This window comes from Eptesicus fuscus, chromosome 16 (assembly GCF_027574615.1).
Source record: "Eptesicus fuscus isolate TK198812 chromosome 16, DD_ASM_mEF_20220401, whole genome shotgun sequence".
Taxonomy (NCBI): domain Eukaryota; kingdom Metazoa; phylum Chordata; class Mammalia; order Chiroptera; family Vespertilionidae; genus Eptesicus; species Eptesicus fuscus.
The window spans coordinates 44,628,465-44,650,001 of record NC_072488.1 but is presented as its reverse complement, the minus strand read 5'-3'; the positions used below and the strand labels follow the sequence as shown (position 1 = coordinate 44,650,001).

The 21,537-nt window shown below is 44.3% G+C and overlaps 1 protein-coding gene across 5 annotated transcripts in view; it reads right to left on the bottom strand.

The window, feature by feature from the left end:
- ALMS1 (ALMS1 centrosome and basal body associated protein) overlaps positions 1–7,896 on the bottom strand; it is a 147,212-nt gene extending 139,316 nt beyond the window's left edge. For 2 of the 5 annotated variants that reach the window (XM_054728593.1, XM_054728595.1), the window contains exon 1: positions 7,450–7,880. In XM_054728593.1, coding sequence (XP_054584568.1) covers positions 7,450–7,821 — 372 coding nt within the window. In that variant the 5' untranslated portion in view covers positions 7,822–7,880. Of the gene's footprint in view, positions 1–7,449 lie in introns of all 5 variants that reach the window. The other 3 variants (XM_054728597.1, XM_054728596.1, XM_054728594.1) reach the window with 3 other exon arrangements.
- Between the last annotated feature and the right edge of the window lie 13,641 nt (positions 7,897–21,537).

Here is a 21,537-nt window from a genome sequence, read left to right as displayed (position 1 = left end):
ATCCTTCAGGATAGAACACATTAAGCACAAAACAAGTCTTAACAAATTCAAGAAGATTGAACTCACACACACCTATCTTTTCCAATCACAATGGGATGAAACTAGATATCAACAGCCCAAGAAAAACTGAAATTCCACAAATATATGAAAATTAAACAATATACTCTTAGAAAAACAACACGTCAAACAAGAAGTCACAAGGAAAATTATAAAATACTTTGACATAATAACAATTTAAAAATACCAAAATTTATGGAATGCAACAAAAGCAGAGGTAAGAGAAAGTTTATGGCTGGCTGTAAGGTTATATACGTATATTTTTATAGGCAAGATCAGCCCTGGCCAGTGTGGCTCATTTGGTTGGAGCACTGTCCATACACCAGAAGGTAGCAGGTTTGATTCCAGGTCAGGGCATATACCCAGGTTGTGGGTTTGATCCCCAGTTGGGGTGCGTGTGGGAGGCAGCCGATCAATAATTCTCTCTCTATGCCGAAACCGGTTTGGCTCAGTGGATAGAGCGTCGGCCTGCGGACTCAAGGGTCCCAGGTTCGATTCCGGTCAAGGGCATGTACCTTGGTTGCGGGCACATCCCCAATAGGGGGTGTGCAGGAGGCAGCTGATCGATGTTTCTCTCTCATCGATGTTTCTAACTCTCTATCCCTCTCCCTTCCTCTCTGTAAAAAAATCAATAAAATATATATTAAAAAAATAATAATAATAATTCTCTCTCATCATTGATGTTTCTACCTCCCTCTCCATTCCTCTCTGAAATCAATAAAATACACACACACACACATATATATTAAAAAACAAAACTACATTATAAAGCTATGTAATTAAAACAGTATGGTAGTGACCTAAAAACAGACAAATACCTAAGAAACCTGAAACACCAATCAGAAAGAATGTGTCACTCCTATGATTATAGCAGCACAATTCACAATAGCTAAGATCTTTAACAGTCCAAGTGCCCATCCATAGAAAAGTGGATAAAAAACTGTGGTACAGCTCTAGCTGGTTTGGCTCAGTGGATAGAGCGTCGGCTTGCAGACTGAAGGGTCTCAGGTTCGATTCCAGTCAAAGGCATGTACCTTGGTTGCGGGCACATCCCCAGTAGGGGGTGTGCAGGAGGCAGCTGATCGATGTTTCTCTCTCATCGATGTTTCTAACTTTCTATCCCTCTCCCTTCCTGTCTGTAAAAATCAATAAAATATATTTAAAAAACAAAACACAAAAACTGTGGTACATTTACACCATGGAATACTATGCAGCAGTGAAAAAGAAGGATCTCTTACCCTTTGAGACAGCATGGAGGGACCTGAAGAATATTATGCTAAGCTAAATAAGCCAGTCAGAGAAAGACAAGTATCACATGATCTCACTCATATGTGGAATCTAATAAACAAAATAAATTGATGAACAAAATAGATCTAGAGACACAGAAGCATGGAATAGATGGTCAAATCGAAGAGGCAAGGCAAGGGGAAGGGGGGGGAGGGGAGGGGAAGGAGGAAAAAGGAGGGGGAGGGGGAGAGATCAACCAAAGAACTCAGATGCATATATGCATAACCCATGGATACACACAACGGGTGGTGAAGGCGTGGGGGGGGGGGTGCGGGCTAGAAGGGGCCAATGGGGTAAAAAAGGGAATATATGTAATATTGTCAACAACAAAGATTTTTTAAAAATAGCCCAGCCGGTTGTGGCTCAGTGGTTGAGAATGGACCATGCAGAAGGCAGATGATCAATGATTCTCATCACTGATGTTTCTATCTTTCCCTTTTCCTTCTTCTCTGAAATCAATAAAAAATATATATATTTTTAAACACTACAATGAGAAATCACTTCACACTAATCAGGATGGCTACTATTAAAAATAGTAATTATTATTATTATTGGCCAGGATATTGAAAAACTGGAACCTTCGTTGGTAGGATATAAAATGATACAATCACCACCAAAAAACAGAACAGAGATCCCTCAGGAAATTAAAACCAAAACTACTATATGACCCATATGATCCCACAATCGCACTTCTAGGTATATATCCAAAAGAACTGAAGGCAAGTCACTTTGCAAGAAAGTTTGTCAGTTCCTCACAAAATTAAACATACTGTTATTACTCTATTACTAAAATTGGAAATTAAAGAGGGGACTTGACTACTGACACTACAGATATACAAAGAATTATAAAGGATACAGACGATCCCTAACTTATAGTTCAGCTTACAAATTTTCAACCTTACAATGGTGGATATCTTATATGTTCAGTAGAAACCATACTTCAAATTTTGAATTTTGATCTTTTCCCAGGCTAGCAATACGCAATATGATACTCTTGTGATGCTGGGCAGCAACAGCAAGCCTCAGCTCCAAATCAGCCACAAGATTATGAGGATAAGTAACCAATAATCTACAATGTACTGTGTTGCCAGCATTTTTAAATATCATGTTTTATGTTTTTACATCCCATCATGCCAACAAAATGCCCATCTGTGCCTCTTGCTTCTGGTGAGAAGAGGAAGGCAATTAAAACTTATGATGGGGCTACATCCCAATAATGTAAGTGTTCTCAGCACATTTAAGGTAGGCTAGGCTAAGCTATGATGTTCTGTAAGTTAGGTGTATTAAATGCATTTTCAACTTATACTCAACTTACAATGGGCTTACTGGAACTGAGGCTTGCTGTTGCTGTCCAGCATCACAAGAGTATCATATTGCATATTGCATATTGCTAGCCTGGGAAAAGATCAAAATTCAAAATTTGAAGTATGGTTTCTACTGAACATATAAGATATCCACCATTGTAAGGTTGAAAATTTAAAGTCAAGAAGCATCTGTACTATGATAACATACATAACTGAATGTTAAGAAATTTGTTAAGTTAGAGCAGAGGTCCTCAAACTTTTTAAACAGGGGGCCAGTTCACTGTCCCTCAGACCGTTGGAGGGCCGGACTATAGTTTAAAAAAAACTATGAGCAAATTCCTATGCACACTGCACATATCTTATTTTGAAGTAAAAAAACAAAACGGCAAAAACACCCGCGGGCCGTAGTTTGAGGACGCCTGAGTTAGAGGAAATGGACAAACACCTGAAAAAATCACAAATTACTGAAACTGACTCAAGAAGGAATAGGTGCCCTAACCGGTTTGGCTCAGTGGATAGAGGGTCGGCCTGCAGACTGAAGGGTCCCAGGTTCTATTCCGGTCAAGGGCATGTACCTTGGTTGCAGGCACATCCCCAGCAGGAGGTGTGCAGGAGACAGCTGATCGATGTTTCTCTCTCATCGATGTTTCTCTCTATCCCTCTCCCTTCCTCTCTGTAAAAAATCAATAAAATGTATTTTTTTTTAAAAAAGGAATAGGTGATCTGAGTAGACCTGTATAGCAAGAAAACAGTATAAATTTATAATTAAAATATTTTCCAAAAAGAAAAGCCCAAACACATATGATAAAATCTACCAAACACTCAAAAAATTATTAATTCTGATCCTTCAAACTCAAAAACAGAAGGAACACTTGCAACGCATTTTATAAAGTCAGTATTACCCTGATACTAAACCAGACAAAAACATCACAAGGAAACTATAAATCAGTATCTTGGAAATACATATGCAAAAAATTAAAAAGAAAATACTAGGTAAATTAGTATATTTGTGTTCCTATATCCAGCAACATATAAAGTATTTATATATCATATGCTGTAAATTATCTTCAGAATGCACAAATGGCTTAGCAACCCAATATCAATTAATATAATACACCAATTAATAGCATAATTTGACAAAATCTAACACTCCTTTCATGGTAAAACACTCAACAAACCAGCAATAAAAGAACACTTCATCAATCTGGTAAAGCCATCTATGAAAAGCCTACAACTAACATCATACTTTTGGTGAAAGACTGGGTGTTTTCCCATTACAGTCAAGAATAAGTCAAGGATATCCTCTCTCACCACTTCTATTCAACATTATACTGGAGGTTCTAGTCAGGGAAATTAGGGGAAAATAAATAAATAAAAAGGTATCCAAATTGAAAAAGAAGAATAAAACTATACATACTTGTATTTTACATGTATCCTAGGGAGTCTATTAAAAATCTCTTAGAACTAATAAATAAGTTCAGCAGTTGCAGAATACAAGATCAATACACAAAAGTCAATTGTCTTTTTATACACATTCAATGAACGATCCAAAAACGGGAGGAAAAATTTCACTTACAATAGCACCAAAAAGAATAAAATACTCAGAGTAACCTAACTTACACTGAAAACTATGAAACATTATTCAACAAATTTAAAGAAGATCTAAATAAATAAAAAGACAACCCATTATACTAGATCAGAAGACCTAATGTTAAGATGACAATACTTCCAAATTTTGTATTCCTATCAAAATACCAGTTGACTTTTTAACAAGCTGATCCTAAAGTTCATATGTAATTACAAGGAATCAAGAATAGCCACACACACAAAAAAAGGATGAAGTTAGAGGATTCATACATCTCCATTTCAAAACTAACTACAAAGCAATAGTAATCAAAATGTGTGGCATGGCATTCAAAATGGAACTGAATTAAGAATTTAGAAATAAACTCAGATATCTATGATCAACTGATTTTTAACAAGGATGCTAAGAGTTATCAGTTGGGAAAGAATAGCCTCTTCAACAAATGGTGTTGGGACAACTGGCAGCCACATATAAAAGAATGAAATTGAACTCTTCTCACACCACATATAATAATTAACTGAAAGTGGTGAACACACAATACAACATACAGATGATGTATTGTAGAATTGTACACCTGAAACCTATATAATTTTATTAACCAACTAGAGGCCCAGTGCACGAAATTCATGCACTGGAGGGGGGGGGTCCCTCAGCCCAGCCTGCACCCTAGTTCAGGAGCCCTCAGGGGATGTCCAACTGATGGCTTAGGCCTCCTCCCCAGGAGGAGTGGGCCTAAGCCGGCAGTCGGACATCCCACCACTGCTGCTGCACTTGCCAGCCGTGAGCCTGGCTCAGGGCTTCTGGCTGAGCGGCACTCCCCCTGTGGGAGCACACTGACCACCAGGGGGGCAGCTCCTGCATTGAGCATCTTCCTCCTGGTGGTCAGTGCACGTCATAGCGACTGGTCATTCTGCCGTTCGGTCAATTTGCATATTAGCCTTTTATATAGGATTTCACCTCAACAAATTCAATAAATAAATGAATAAATTGTTGACAAAAAATTAACTCAAGCCCGGCCAATGTGGCTCAGTGGTTGAGCATCGAACTATGAACCAGGATGTCACAGTTCGATTCCAACAAGGGCACATGCCCAGGTTACAGGCTCGATCCCAGTAGGGGGCATGCAAGAGGCTGCTGATCAATGATTCTCTCTCATCCTTGATGTTTCTATCTATCTCTCCCTCTCCCTTCCTCTCTGAAATCAATAAAAATATATTTTATAAAAATAAATCTGGGGAAACAGTAAAAGATAAAAACTGAAATAATGAATTAAATGATGAAAAGAAATAGAATTAAAATTAAATCCAAGATGTTTCCTTGGATAAAAATATAAGTAAACCCCTAGCTATCAGATCAGGGAAAAATAAAGCATAATTACACAAAACAGGACTGAGAAATGGAAATAACCACAGATGCAATTGAAAAAATTTTTTAAAAATACTATGTAAAAAAAAAAATACTATGTAGTACTCTATTACAATTAACTAGAAAATCTTACTGAAATTATTTTCTAGAAAAATCAGAAATTACCAAAATGAACCCGAGAAAAGTAAGTGAGTCTATACAGACTATCACCCTGAAAGGAATCCAGACTCAAAGTAGTTTCACTCATGATTATTTTTTCAAACATGCAAGAAATATTCATATATTACTTAAACTATTCCAGGGCATAGAAAAATAGAAATCTTCCCAATTTCTTGTATGAAAATGGCATAATAAGGTCAAATTTGACAAAGGCAGGTCAAGGAAACAATTTTTTTTTAAACTTAAAACCATTATCATTTATAAAATATCTACAAATAAAATCCAGTAGTTGCTTAAGAGAAAAGCACACTATAACTAATAGTTTTTATCCTAGGAGCACATGAAAAGATTAAGAACAAAGTATATATTAATAGGTCAAAAAAGATTAAGAACTGTGCCATGTAAATGAATCTGGAGATAGGGAACAGGTTCCCCAAGCTGCCCTAGCATCCAGCACAATGCATGGCCAGTGGGGAATGCTCAGTAATGTACGTATATGCTCAATGAATTGAAGACCCACGGGAATACTTACTAGGCAAAACAACTATTATTCTTTAATGATCAATAGTCCATAGCATCACTAGCTAACAGAACTTTCCGTGATGATGAAACTATTTTACATCTGCATTGTCCAATAGGGTAGCCACTAGTCAAGTGTAGTTACTGAGCACTGGAAAAGCGGTTAGTACGTATTTTTATTTTTTTTATTTTTATTTTTGCTTTTAACTAATTAAGATGCACGCACGTGGCTAGTGACTACTGAACTGAACACAGACAGCACAGGTCTATCTAGAGTCTTTCCCATCGTACTTGGTTTCACTCTGCAGTTTACATCTCGGCCAAGGGCAGTTCTCAACAATCAAACCCTAGGCTTCGTTTTGTTCCCATAACGGACGTTGCACAGAACAGAAACTTAATAAACGATGGCTTGATATCAGAACCGCATAGCAAACTTGTTTTCTCCCTAAAAAGCAATCAATTAAACGCAAGTATTTTCAAAATCGTCCGGCTCTTCAGGACCCAGCCATAAAAACAGCTCTTTCTCCACTGCATATTAATCTTGTGCTTCAGTTTTCTAGACTGTTTGGAGCTGCGGGGCAAAAGAAAGACTCGTGCGTTGCTAAGTCGCTCTCCTACTTGCTGGGGACCCCTTTATTGCTACAAACCGGGGCCCAGAGAAGCACCATCTGCGAGGAGCCTCCAGGGACGAGCTATTCCCGCGGTGTGCCTAATCCACACCGCTCCCTCGGGGGGTGTCCTTCACTCAGGCAAACTAATCTCCTAATGGTCTTCCCCACACGATCGTCCCCTCGGCAACCACCCTCTCCCCACTCCCACCCCGCCCTCTTCCCCTCCTTCGGGGCACGGTAAGCCCCACCTCCTCCCGGAAGCTTTCCTTAACTGCAAGAGCGGGGAACACCGGCTCCTCTGAACACCTGGCCTAACTCAGAAAGCCCGGGAACTACCGAGAGAAACAAGAGAGGTCTCTGCCAGGAAGCACGGGCGACCGTGCGACCGTGCGACCGTCGTAGTCAGCCAGAACCTCACAAGCCTTCAGAAGCGCGACTCTGTGCCAGGCACGGCGACAGGCAGCGAGCGGGAGGCAGCCCCGTCAGAGAGCCGGCCGAGCGCTCGGGGACGACCCGTCCCCCTGCCCGACCGCGCGCGGCGCCTCCGCCCCGCCAGGCCCACCTCCTCCGGGCCGCACCGCTCCCCCTCGGAGTAGCGGTGCTTCGGCAGCGGCGGCGGAGGCAAAGTCCCGCCGGGGTGCGCCTGCAGCCAGGCCTTGGCCTCGTCGTCTTCCTCGCAGTCGTCCGAACTCTCCTCCGGCTGGCTCTCGTAGTTCAAGTCCGTGTCCAGGTCCCGCTGCTCCTCTTCCTCCACGTCCTCCACCATCACCACCTCGTCCTCCTCTAAGCTCTCCGCCTCCTCCTCCTCCGCCTCCTTCGCCTCCTCGTCCTCGTCCTTTACCTCCTCCTCCTCCTCCTTGGCCTCCTCCTCCTCCTCCTTCTCCTCCTCCTCCTCCTCGAGCTCGCCGGGCCAAGGCAGGTCCTCAGGCTCCATCTTGGCGTCTCGCTCTCGGAGGCTGAGGAGGAGGGGGAGAGGGGAGAGGGGAGGGAGGGGAGGGGACGAGAGCCGACTGGCGGTTGCGGCCTCACGCAGGCGCAGAGACCGCCGCCGCCTCCCGCCCCGCGCGGCGCCGCGCGGACGGGGCGGGGCTGGGAGTGAGCGCGCGTGTTGCTAAGGACGCCCCGCGGGGGCCGGCGGGAAGGCCGGGGGCGGGGCGGAGGGAGCGGCAGGTGACGCCACGCCTCGGCCCCGTCACCGAGGCTCTGGATCACAGCACTGTAAGCTCACAATAAAGCCCCGAGTGGGCTCCTCTCCCGGGAGGGGAGAGTTTGGTCCTCGGCTGGGCCGGGCCAGAACTGAATTTTGACCCTGCACCCAGGGGAGACCAGACCCGAGGGCAAAACGATGGCAGTCAAACCTGCACAGTAGTAATTTTTAAAGGTTGAGTGCCCTACGGTGTGACAGGCTGTATGATGGGCACTTGAAACTAACAAGGTTAGTTAGTTTCAAGTGCCCATCACTTGAAACTACTTACTTTAGTGTAAGTATATAGCATGTAATACATATAACATACAAAATATGTGTTAATCCTGTTTATATTATTGGTAAGGCTCTGGTCAATATTAGGCTATTAGCAGTTAAGTTTTGGGGAAGTTAAAAGTTATGCAGGGAACCCCGCCAGTGTTGCTCAGTGTTTGAGCATCAACCTATGACCCAGGAGGTCATGGTTCAATTCTGGTTAGGGCAATGATTCTCTCTCATCGATGTTTCTCTCTCTCTCTCTTCTCTCTCTCTCTCTCTCTCTCTCTCTCTCTCTCTCTCTCTCTCTCTCTTCCTTTCTGAAATCAATAAAATTATATATAAATATATACACACACACACACACACATATTTTAAGTTATACAGGGATTTTCAACTGTGCGGGGTGGGTAGGGAGGTCTTCTGCTCTTTGCCTTATGGTTAAACTTCAAACCCAATTAAGATTTCCTTCTTCTATAATAGATAGCTTTTTGCTCTCCTCACCATATGTCTAATGTGACACAGGCCTGAGAGACTGTTTAGACTGGACCTGCCCACTAATGGGGCAGAGAAGATTGACCCAAAAGAGGGGAAGACATTGAATCTAGAAAACAAAAACAAAAGAGAATTGATAAAATGAGAGAGGATGATGGATGATTCAGGTGAAGGGATTACCCTCAGACAGGAGAAACATGGGGATTTCTCATGGAGTAGAGGAAAGATAGGTACCAATAAAGATCCTTTATTCAGGCGAGTGGGTTAACAAGTTGATTGAATTCAGGTTTCCTGGTTTTTATTCATGTTAATCAAAGTGTGGTCCACAGACTACCTTTATCAGAATTACCTGAGGTATATGAAGAATCCTCTTTTATGAAGAATCCCAGCTCCCATTGCCCATCGAATAAGATTTAGGAAGTCTGGGTTGGCACCCAGGATCTGATTTTTAATACCATGCCACCCCCAAGTGATGCTGATGCACAATAATGATTGAGAACCACTCCTTTCTTTTCCCTGTCAAATATCAAGGACAATACAGTTCTTCTCCACCTACTGCAGAAAATCATCCCTCTCCCTGCCACCTCGCAGCCAGGGCATGGACATGTGACCTAGGGTCACACATTCAGATGCTCCCATCTGTGACTTTTACTCTTTTTGTTGTTGTTGTTAATCCTCACCTGAGGATATTTTTCTATTGATTTTTAGAAAGAGTGGAAGGGAAGAGGAGAGACACAGAGAAACATCAATGTGAGAGAGACACTTCCAATAGGTTGGGGCCAGGGATTGAGCCTGCAACCGAGGTACATGCCCTTGACTGGAATCAAATCCAGGACCCTTCAGTCCATGGGCTGACACTCTATCCACTGAGCCAAACTGGGGCAGAGAAGATTGACCCAAAAGAGGGGAAGACATTGAATCTGGAAAACATCTGTGACTTTACTCTTTTTTTTTTAAATATATTTTATCGATTTTTTACAGAGAGGAAGAGAGAGGGATAGAGAGTTAGAAACATCGATCAGCTGCCCCTTGCACACCCCCTACTGGGGATGTGCCCGCAACCAAGGTACATACCCTTGACTGGAATCGAACCCGGGACCCTTGAGTCCGAAGGCCGACGCTCTATCCACTGAGCCAAACCAGCCTCGGCTACTCTTTAGGGTTAAAGCAGGAACAGTTCAGAATTTTGTTACTCGAAGCATATTCTGGGTCGCATCACCCCAGAGCTTAGTAGAAATGCAGAATCATAGGCCTCAATGAGACCTACTTAATCTGCATTTTTTAATTGATTTTTAGAGAAAGGCAGGAGAAAGAGAGAAACATCAATGTGAGAGAGAAACATCAATTGATTGCCCAAGCAGGGGTCGAACTCAAAACCTGGGTATGTTCACTGACTGGGAATCGCTCACCACCTTTTGGTGTACAGGATGGTGCTCCAACCAACGGAGCCATACCAGTCAGGGCCTGCATTTTGACAAAATCCCCAGGTGTTTCATAGGCACAATAAAGTACTGGCTTAGAACACATTCATAGTGTAGTGGTGTTGAGAGTTCAGCAGTAGCAATGGCCAATGGAACAAGCAGAAATATTCTCACCAACTGATGCTTTTTGTTGTCGTCATGCTTTTGAGAGAGAGAAGAAATAGAGAGAAATATTGGTTTGTTGTTCCACTTATTTAGGCATTCATTGGTTGATTCTAGTATGTGCCCTGACCAGGGATCAAACCCCCAACTTTGGCATATTGGGATGATGCTCTAACCAACGGAGTTACCTGGAACAGTTCAGAACTGGTTTTTATGGCATGACCTTAGTCATGGGTCCTGCTCCCCAGCCTTCCTTGGTTCTTGCCTTTCTTGGTCAGCTAATGTAATGCTGTGTAATAGAAAGAGTGGAAGGGAAGAGGAGAGACACAGAGAAACATCAATGTGAGAGAGACACTTCCAATAGGTTGGGGCCAGGGATTGAGCCTGCAACCGAGGTACATGCCCTTGACTGGAATCAAAAATCTCAGTGACCTATAATAAAAAGCACTACTTCTTGCCTTTGCACCAGCTGGGTGTCTGGGATGGCTGTTTCAGGCTACAGTGTATGAGTTGGCTGTGGTGCCTTGACTCCACCCTGTCTTTCATTATTTGGGGACCAGCAGGTTACCTTGAGAATGCTTCTTCCAGCCCTAACTGGTTTGGCTCAGTGGATAGAGCGTCGGCCTGCGGACTGAAGGGTCCTAGGTTCCATTCCGGTCAAAGGCATGTATGTACCTTGGTTGTGGGCACATCCCTAGTGGGGGGCGGGGGGGGGGTGCAGGATGCAGCTGACTGATGTTTCTAACTCTCTATCTCTCCCTCCCTTCCTCTGTAAAAAAATCAATAAAAAAAAATATTATTTTTATTTAGAAAAGAAAAAAAAGAAGCTTCTTCCATGACAGAGGTAGGAAGCTCCATAAGTAGAAACAAATGCCTCTTAAGGGCACAGGCACTTCCTCCCACAATTCATTGGCCAAAGCAAATCACCTGGGCCACTCAGCCATTAAAAAAATGAAATTTTACCATTTGCGACAGCATGGATAAACCTAGAGGGTATTATACTAGATGAATAAGCTAGCCAGATAAAGATAAATACCATATGTTTCACTTACATGTGGAATCTAAAGAATAAAATAAATGAACAAATAAAATTGAAACAGACTCATAGATACAGGCAGTGTCTGATAGTTGTCAGAGGGGAGGGGGATTCAGGGACTGGGTGAAAAAAGTGAAGCAATTAAGATGTACAAATTGGTAGTTACAATTTGTTCTTGCGGATATAAAATACAGCATAGGGAATATAGCCAATAATATTGTAATTACTATGTTTGGTGCCAGGTGGGTACTGGAAATACCGGGGTGAACACTTTGTAAAGTATATAGCTGTCTAACCACTGTGTTGTACATTTGGAACTAATACAAAATAATATTGAATGTAAACTATAATTGAAAAAAAAAGACTAAAAAGTGATATAATCCTTTTCTGATTGAGAAGGTAAAAAAGAAATCAGATGAGCCAATCCAACATATTTCCCCCATGGAGGTTGATAGAGAATAAATTTACTGAATGAGCCAAGCTGGCGTGGTTGCATGTCTACCTATGAACCAGAAGGTCACAGTTTGATTCCCTGTCAGGGCACATGCTAGGTTGCGGGCTTGATCCCCAGTGTGGGGTGTGCAGGAGGCAGCCAATCAACGACTCTCTTTCATCATTGGTGTTTCTAACGCTCTCTCTCTCTCCCTCTCCCTTCCTCTCTGAAGTCAATAAAAATGTATTTTTTTTTTAATTTACTGAATGATAAGCATAACATAAGATACCACCCCTTTTCCAAGCCTGGTATCCAGCTTTCCCACTGGTTCTAGGAGCCCTACAATAGCTCTCTAGTACAATATTGCTGAAGCTATCAAGAGTCAGCTTCTGTTGACTGAAACCAAAACCCCTCACTGATCCACAGGAGGAAGTCTAAGCCGAAAGGGAGAAGAGGTGTAGCCCTGGGGTACAGCTGTCAGACTTGGAGAGGCACTCAGAGACTAGGTGCCCAAAACGGTTAGATGGCATAAAGGGGTGGATAAAGAAACAGGAGGTCTTAACTGGAGACCAAAATATTGATGTTTAAAAGGCCCCAGGTGTGGTTATAAGAGTGCGTTTCTGAAACAGGTTTTCCTGTGTGGTTATTAAAAATCCCTAGGATGGAGGGAGCATTTGAGATTTTGCTCCCCTATGTATGTTGTCAGTTTGACTCAAACTCATAAATTTTTTTTAAAAAAAAACACCTAGGATGGAGACAAATGCTGAATTATAGAGAAGGTGGGTCAGATACCACTTTCTCCCAGCACACTATTCAGATAAGTGACAAGGAGTGCCATATGGACATCAAAGGGACCGAACAATGTTTCTCTCTCACATCGATGTTTCTTTCTTTTTCTTTTTTAAAAATATATTTTTATTGATTTGAGAGAGGAAAGGAGAGGGAGAGAGAGATGGAAACATCAATGATGAGAGAGAACCATTGATTGGCTGCCTCCTGCACGCCCCCTACTGGGCATAGAGCCCACAACCCGGGCATGTGTCCTTGCCAAAATGGAACCTGGGACCTTTTAGTCCCCAGGCCGACTCTCTAGCCACTGAGCCAAACCAGCTAGGACCAATGTTTCTCTCTCTCTCTCTCTCTCTCTCTCTCTCTCACTCTCTCACTTCTCTCTCTCTCCTTTGTCTAGCTCTCAAAATCAATTGAAAACGCACACACACATATCCGTGGTTGGAGAATCAAAAAAGGAAGAGAACGTGCAATACAGCTTCCAGCCAAGTCTGTCTGGTCACACAGTCTATGCTACTTCCCATGGAACCATGCAGTGCAGAAGCTCCCAGTGGGACAGGGGGAGCAGGCAGCCCAAGTCCTCACCCTGTTGTAAGTGGGACATGAGAAACTGTCAACATCTGCAGATGCTGCAGGGACAGCTATGCCCTCGGCCGCAAACAGGGTGTCAGTTAAGGACAGGATGAGGTAAGAGACTGTGAGGGCAGGGAAGGTTGTCTACGATTGTGGGACAGCTTTGCAGGAAGGAGGCCCGCAGTGTAGGGCTAGCCCAGTGGCCGGCAAACTCATCAGTCAACAGAGCCAAATACCAACAGTACAACGATGGAAATTCCTTTTGAGAGCCGAAAACCGACTTCTGCGCATGGGCCACCAAGTTTCAATCGCACTGTGCGTGCGCGCCCGCACGTGGTATTTTGTGGAAGAGCCACACTCAAGGGGCCAAAGAGCCGCATGTGGCTCGCGAGCGGCGGTTTGCCAACCACTGGACTCGCCAAAGAAGACGGGCAAAAATATGCAAACAAAAGCCCTGCAATGAGAGGAAAGGGGAGGAGCCTGCATTTTTTAACATGGCTGAAAATGAAAATACTTAGGTATGAAACTAGTTACCATCATAGACCATTCTCTACAGGAGAACAAGAGTGACCCAGTTAAATCATTAATCTGAGCATTTCGTATCTCTATTCAAAACCCCGCAAAGGCTTTCAACCTCATTCAGAATGAAATCCAAAGTCCTAACTGAAAGATGAAACAGAGGGCCGGAGAACCATGGGATACCAGGACACAGGCTTTATTGGCGATCACCCTGCCGGCTGCCTTCCAGAGGGGGAAAGGGGGAGAGAGAGAGAGAGAGAGAGAGAGAGAGAGAGAGAGAGAGAGAGAGAGAGTGCTGGGGTGAGAGTGCCTTTTAAGGGGAGGGAAGGAGGGAACAGGGCTTAGGGTACTCAGCCCACGCTGATTGGTGGTTTCATGTAAGGTACATGGTTAGGGGCCTAGGGATTTAGGAATTGGTGGCTTAGGGTATATGGCAGGTGCTGATTGGTGGTTCAATGTACAGTCCATATAAGGTGTTCAGGAATGTCCAGCTGCAGGTGGAGTTTACGTCATACTCCGTCCATCAGTTGGGGGAAGGGAGGATCTATCATTCCAGGCTTTTGCTAATATTAAAAAAATTGAGAGTCCGGGCAGGGTCAGGGGATGAAGATCCGTCTTCCATAGCTACTTCCTGCTGAGAGGGGGCGTCGTTAGGGGTGTCTACCCGGGGTCTCAAGGATTCTGGTGTTAGGTTCTGAATTCAGTGCCAGATAGATCTCTCCCACCTTCTGGTTGGTGAACGCCTGCATTCTGTTCTGCAAAGGACTAGAAATCAGTGCATGAGAAAGGGGGCTAAAGAGCAAAATTAAAGGAATAGACACCAGTTGGCCTAATGATGGGTGGCTGGACGAGGAGTGCAGCAGCATAATTTCCCCAAGAGACTGGTTGGTGAAGTCTTGAGAGCGATCCTGTTGAGTCACTTGGGAGGTAAAAGCTGGTCCTGAGGCTGCCACAGCATCACTTGTCTGGTTTTGCTGATTTTCTGGGCCTGGAGCTGAAAGACAACTGAGACCTAGATGTTATTTTTAAGGGGAAAAGAGTAGGTTATCCTGGGGGTGAGGTTCTTGTTTTCCCAGTTTTGCCCCTTGCTGGGCATCCACATGTTTCTTGTAGGTCCTGAGACAGGGTTTCAAAGTATGGGTAGAGCAGTGGTTAAGCTCCCTGTGGCAGTTCCAACTCCTGCTGTGATGCTGAGGGTTAGGAGGAGAGGGATGATCTGGACTGCCCTTTTGTGTCAGATATGATGGGTTACGGGACAGGTAAAGACTGATTATTGGGGGCTGCATAGAGATAGATGAGAGTACAGGTTCCTGTCCAGCTGATGGGGAGATAGATGTATGTGTTTTTCCCAACAGAGGAAGAAAAATCCCTGATCATGGAGACAAGCTGAAAGGTGTAGGGAGAAGAGGTGGGCTAAAGGGTATGAGATTCCTTTTAGAGGGTGGTCACCATGGCGCTACCAATAAGGGGTGACAGATGAGTGATTGAGATTGTGTTGCAGTAAAAGGGAAAGGGAAGGAAAGGAGTAGTGAGAGCCAGGGACCTGGATGGTTGGATAAGAGGTTAGACACTGAATATTCTGGTTTAGCTTAAGAAGAATCCAGCAGCCTTGTCCTGCCAGGCTTGGAGACTGAAGCCTCACTTTCTTGCTCAGAGTAACTTCTTTCTTTCTTTTTATCTTTCTTTCTCTTCTCCATCTCATCACATGCACAACCTTCACAAAAACCTTCACAATTTCAAATTAGCCTTCAAACCTTCCTTCTATGTCCTTCAAAAATGCATAACCATGCCTCAGACCTTCTAGTAAGTATTTCTAAAAGGCAGGGGGCGGGGGAGGGAGCAGGCTCCGCAGCCTGTTCCCAGGCTAGCCAGGCCTCTAGCCGCTTGAGTTCCAAATGGCCACATTCTTCCTTCAGATAATGATCATAGAGGAGATAAGGAGATAAGGCGTTTACAGTCCAAGGAATGGCTTGGCCTTGTGGGGTAAGAGAGTGAAACTGAGGTAGGTGACTGTGGTTTGGGACAACTGGGTTTTATGAGGGGATGCATGGTAGCCCTGGCCGGGCACCAAGGTAGAATGAGAAAAGAGTGAATGGGGGAATTTAGTAAGATGCAGTGTAGAGGTGAGGTGGCTAATGGCTGTGAGACTAATCCGTCAACCCCCATAATAGAGACTGAGGAGGGGACAAGGGTCCCAGCGAATTCAGAGAGGGCAGAATAAGTGGCCCCAGTGTCAATTAAAAAGGAGAACGGCTTACCTGCCACCACAGTCATTACCCGAGGCTCTGTCCTGGTGATGTAAGTCTGTGGGGCCCTGTCGGGGCCTGGGCAGCTTCTTCAGTGGCCAGTCCCAGGAGGTCTGGGAGCTCCAAACCGGATCCAGAGGGCGGCCATGCTGGACTGGCTGAGGCCAGACTGGAGGAGCCAGACTACAGTCTGAGTTCCAGTGGCCTTCCCTTCCACACCTTGGGCAGGGCCCAGGCTGGGGTCTCGGGTTTGAGTAGGACTTGGCTCAGTGTCCTTCCTTGCTGCATTTGAAGCATGGGCCCTTGACTTACCCGCGGTTGGAGGACTGGCACTCCATTTGGGGTTTGAAAGCGGTGGCTAGGAGCTGGAAGACTCCCTCCCTACTGGGCCTCCGCCTTGGCCTGATCTCGTCTTTGATTTTGGATTTGGGTCTCCTTGTCTCTATTATTAAAGACCTTAAAGGTTAGGTTAACGAGGTCTTTTTGAGGGGCTTGTGGACCTGCAGTTGTGGCATATGTCGGGGAGTAAAGGTGGTCAGGTCAGTGGGAAAAGAAACCTGAGATGCCTCTCAATCTGTGAGGCTGGACATAGAGAATGGGACATGGACTCAAAGAGTGTGCCCTCAGTTCCTGCTACCTCCCTCGGGGTAGAGTGGACCCAGGAATAGAAGAAGCTGTTGAGGAAGGCAGTCTTTGGGCCTAAGAATGAGTGTTAGATGGGAAAGGCTGTTTTGGAGCTCAGGTTCTCAGGATTTGGGCTCTCAGGGACTGGGGAGAAGGCGGCTGCTGGTTAAGAGGGTCTGAAGAGGAAGAGTCTAGACGTTTTTCAATTTGAGAAAGGTCAGAGAGTGAGAAGGGAAATGGCCAGCCACCTGTAAATTTGTTTGCTGGAGGCCACAGGAGCGGAGATTAGGCGGAGAGCACAGGGAAAGGAGGGGGGGGGGGGGGAGGCGTTAAAATTCTCAGAGGTAGAAATGCCCCATCCTGCCACCCAAAATGAGGGCGGGACCAGGAGGGGCTTTGCAGGGAGACTCCTCAGTCTCCTTTTTAATTGACATTGGGGCCACTTATTCTGCCCTCTCTGAATTCAAGACTTCCAGACTCCTCAGGAAGCGAACACCCTACGGGAGAGGAAGGGCCTGTAAATGCTGCAGCCGAAGCTGCAGCCTCCGCTGCTGCTTTTCTGGCTCAGCTGCTACCGCCACCGAAGGTCAGTGGGCAGGACCAGTGTGTCTAAAGGAAAAAAAAAGTTAAACGTACTCCCGGAGTCCTCCAAGGACTCCTGCACTCCGGCGTTGACCTGGGAAAAAGAGTGCTTAGTCAGAGAGGGACAGGTTTAGGATTGTAAGGAGGTGGCGAGATTGAGACACGTGGAGAGAAACGATCCTCTGGGTTGAAAGAGTCAGAAGACAGAGAAAGGGGTTTGAGAGGACAAAGAGGACTTCCAGAGGAGGGTCTGATGGGTGGAACCCGAGTAAAGCAAGTGGGGAGAGCGGGAGGGTGGTGGGGAGGGGAAAGCCTGTTCGTAGGAATCTCGAATGCTTCCCAATCCGGTGGCAAAAATTATCTAGATCTCGGAGGATAATTATCTAGATCTCGGAGGATATTGGAATTTTCAGGCCACAGAGAGACATTGTCGAGTTTATATTGTGGCCAGGTAGAGCTTCTTTGAAGTTACGAGAGGATTTGGATTGAGGGGTTCCGGGAAAGGGCCACCGAGAAGTTGGGGAAGGAATAAGAAGCGTCCTTCTTTTCCCTCTGCCAACCTGTAGAAAAAAGGACCAGAGAAGGTTGCAAGGTTGTCACCCCGAACCTTTCCCGTGGAGTAGAGTTTTCCCAGCCAGGTACCTGGGCTTTCGTAGAAAGTAGAACGTAGAACGTAGAACATATAACGTAGAACGTAGAATGTGTAGCGCGTAGTCGGGAAACTCTGAGGCCCTTCCAGGTCAAGGGAACCGGGGTGGGGTTGGGGGGTTGGGAAAATCCCTGAAGCCTACCGGTTAGAAGGAAGCGATGAGATTCCCACGTGTCCTGGCACGGCAGGGTTTGAGGAGTGTTCTGAGCAGGCCAATCGACTCAGAACCATGCCACCAAGCAGAGCCAGAGCAGGAGTCAGAAGCTCAGGCCTAGGTTACCACCAAGCAGAGCCAGATCAGAAGTCAGAAGCTCGGGACTAGGTTCGAGGATAGTCCTTGCTCACCCAGGTTCAGCACCATGATGAAAGATGAAACAGAGGGCCAGAGAACCATGGGATACCAGGACACAGGCTTTATTGGCGATCACCCTGCCGGCCGCCTTCCAGAGGGGGAAAGGGAGAGAGAGAGAGAGAGAGAGATGGAGGGAGAGAGAGAGAGAGAGAGAGAGAGAGAGAGAGAGAGAGAGAGAGAGAGAGAGAGTGCTGGGGTGAGAGTGCCTTTAAGGGGAGGGAAGGAGGGGACGGGGCTTAGGGTACTCAGCCCACGCTGATTGGTGGTTTCATGTAAGGTACATGGTTAGGGGCCTAGGGATTTAGGAATTGGGGGCTTAGGGTATATGGCAGGTGTTGATTGGTGGTTCAATGTACAGTCCATATAAGGTGTTCAGGAATGTCCGGCTGCAGGTGGAGTTTACATCATACTCCGTCCATCAGTTGGGGGAAGGGAGGATCTATCACTAACCATGGCTTTTAAGAGCCTACATGATCTGGCTCCAGTGCTAAATCTCTGCCCATTCCTCTTGCTCACCTCACTCCAGCCACCCTGACCTCCTGACATTTCCAAAAGTTGGAAAGCCTCTCCCACCTCAGGGTCTTGCACCTGCTGTTCCCACTGCCTGGAACACACTTCCACCGAGTCTGCTCACATTGTCAGAGAGGCCTTCTCTGATAACCAGATATACCCACACCCTTACCCATGCTTTATTTTTCTTCTTAGTACTTATCACCGCCCAATATTTGTTTATTGTCTGTCTCCCCCAACTAGGATGCAAGCTCCATGAAAGAAGTGGGGGTTTTTGATGTGTGTGTGTGTGTGTGTGTGTGTGTGTGTGTGTGTGTGTTTGGGGTTTTTTTGCATACCACTGCATGCCTAGTGCCTAAAACCATGTTGGGCATATATGGAAGTGCTTGGTAAACATTACTAAATGAAATTGGCTGGGCCAAAGATTCTTAATAGAACTTCAGAATAAATTTGGTTTCACCAGGGCTGATAAAGATGTCTCCTACTGGGAAACCTTTAATTTCTTTTCCCAGCTGGCTGCTGGGGGCAGTAGGTGAGCTGAAAGTGAAGTGTACTCCAGGTGCTTGAGTGGGTGGAGGGAAAGCTGATTAGAACCTGCAGTTGAATCCTGGTGGCAAACTTTCCCTTAGAATGAATCATGCTTTTATAATCAGAAAAAGAAAATTATTGAAGTTAATATGTGGCATACAAAGAAAGAAATTTTGTTTTATATGTGTTTCTCTCTCTCTCTCTCTCTCTCTCTCTCTCTGTGTGTGTGTGTGTGTATATTATATAATAAATTCAGTATATGATAAACCAGTAAGGACAACATGAAATATGCAATAAACTTCTATTCCTGTGAGTACAAAATTACTGTGTCAACTTACTGATCCACTTACTGAGCCATATTGACTGGTTCACAGCTGGATGCTGTTATCAGCAATTGGGTACTTAAAAGCGGTGGTAGCTGAGTCAAATTCAGTGAAAGGAAGTCCATACTAGTATTATTGAGTTCATACATAGTACCCTTCTCTGCCACTAGGACTGTCATTGTATAAACATAACAAAGACTATAGAAAGACGACATGCTGTTTTAGAACTTGGGTTACCTTAGGAGATAATGTGGAAATATGTGTGTGAGGGAAGGGAGGACTGTACCAAGGAGGAAAGACTACATTTGAAAATTACACGATGGATTCTAGGAAGGTGGCGGTGGCAGCATCAACATAGTTTTTCAAACTCTACAAATCTCCACATAACAACAGCAGGACAATTAGACAGCAAAACCAAAGCACATGAAAAATATATACAACCAGGGTTGCCCTATTGAACAAATAAAAATACAGGATTCCAAGTTACATTTGAATTTCAGATAAACAATGAATAATTTTTTTAGTATAAGTATGTCCCAAATATTGCATGAAAATAGAAAGGCTAGACTTAAATGGTAGCGGAGAACAGGGTCAGAAAACTCCAGAAAGCAAACCACCATATTTTTTAACACTACACCAAAACAACAGAAGAGGGAGCTCTATGAAATTAGAAAAGCTTTCCTAAACTCCATCTTATTTCTAAGTCCTAAAAAGCCAGTTTCGCACAAAACTAAAAAACTGAATGATATCAAGGTCAAATCCCACACAAAAAATTATTATAAGAAAAAATAGAATAATAAGAATAACATCCCAAAGGACAATGAAAGCTTGCCAAAAAGACGTGTCCACAAAACAGATCAAAATTATAACCTACTATTTCAAAATGAATATCATTTAAAAAAATGATAGAAAACAGAAAAAAAGAGTAAAATAGACTTGGAAAAACTCAGAAATGAGGTGATAGAACTCAATAATAACAAGTGGAAGAAATAATTTCACAAGTAAAGGCTAAATTAGAAAAGGTACAAGAGCAAGTAGTAAGTGCAACAGATAATACCTGAAGAGAAATAAAAAGTGAAAAAGAGGGGTATTTTTTAAATAAAAAAGAAGTGAAGAGCCTTAAAATGAAAAAGATTTGAAACTGCATATTGAAACAGCATACCACATAGTTGAGATTATGACCCAGAGCAACCAATACCACACATTTTCTATTAAAGTCATTGAACTTTAAAGAAAGAGAAAATTTCTCTGTATATGTAGAAAAAAAGAGCCTGTGATTTTTAAGGAAAAAATCAGATTATCATCAGAATTTTTTACAATACTTTATGCTAGGAAAAAAGAAAAAGGAGTAATATAAGACACTCAAGGAAAGAAAGCATGAAACAAAGATTTTAGACCACTCTAAATTAACTTTCAGTTATAAAGTACATGAACAAACTATTACCAGCAGAGATTGGTCATCTTCTGAAAATGACAGGGAACAAAGCCACAAAATATTATTGTCATGAACCCTTCCTGAAAAATCTATCAGAGAAAGAGCTTCAGACTACCAAATAACTATAGACATCGACATAAGGATGGGTGTTAGGCATTCAATATATAATTACCTGTAAAACTATGAATAAATGAGAGCAAAGAGGTAGAGTATTATATCTAACTAGAGGCCCGGTGCACGAAATTCATGCATGGGGTGTGTGTGTGTGTGTGTGTGTGTGTGTGTGTGTGTCCCTCAGCCCAGCCTGCACCTTCTCCAATCTGGGACATCCCACTCACAATCCAGGACTGCTGGCTCCCAACCACTCGCCTGCCTGCCTGCCTGATTGCCCCTAACTGCTTCTGCCTGCCAGCCTGATCACCCCCTAACCACTCCCCTGCCAACCTGATCGACGCCTAACTGCTCCCCTGCTGGCCCGATTGCCCCTAACTGCCCTCCCCTGCCGGCCTGGTCA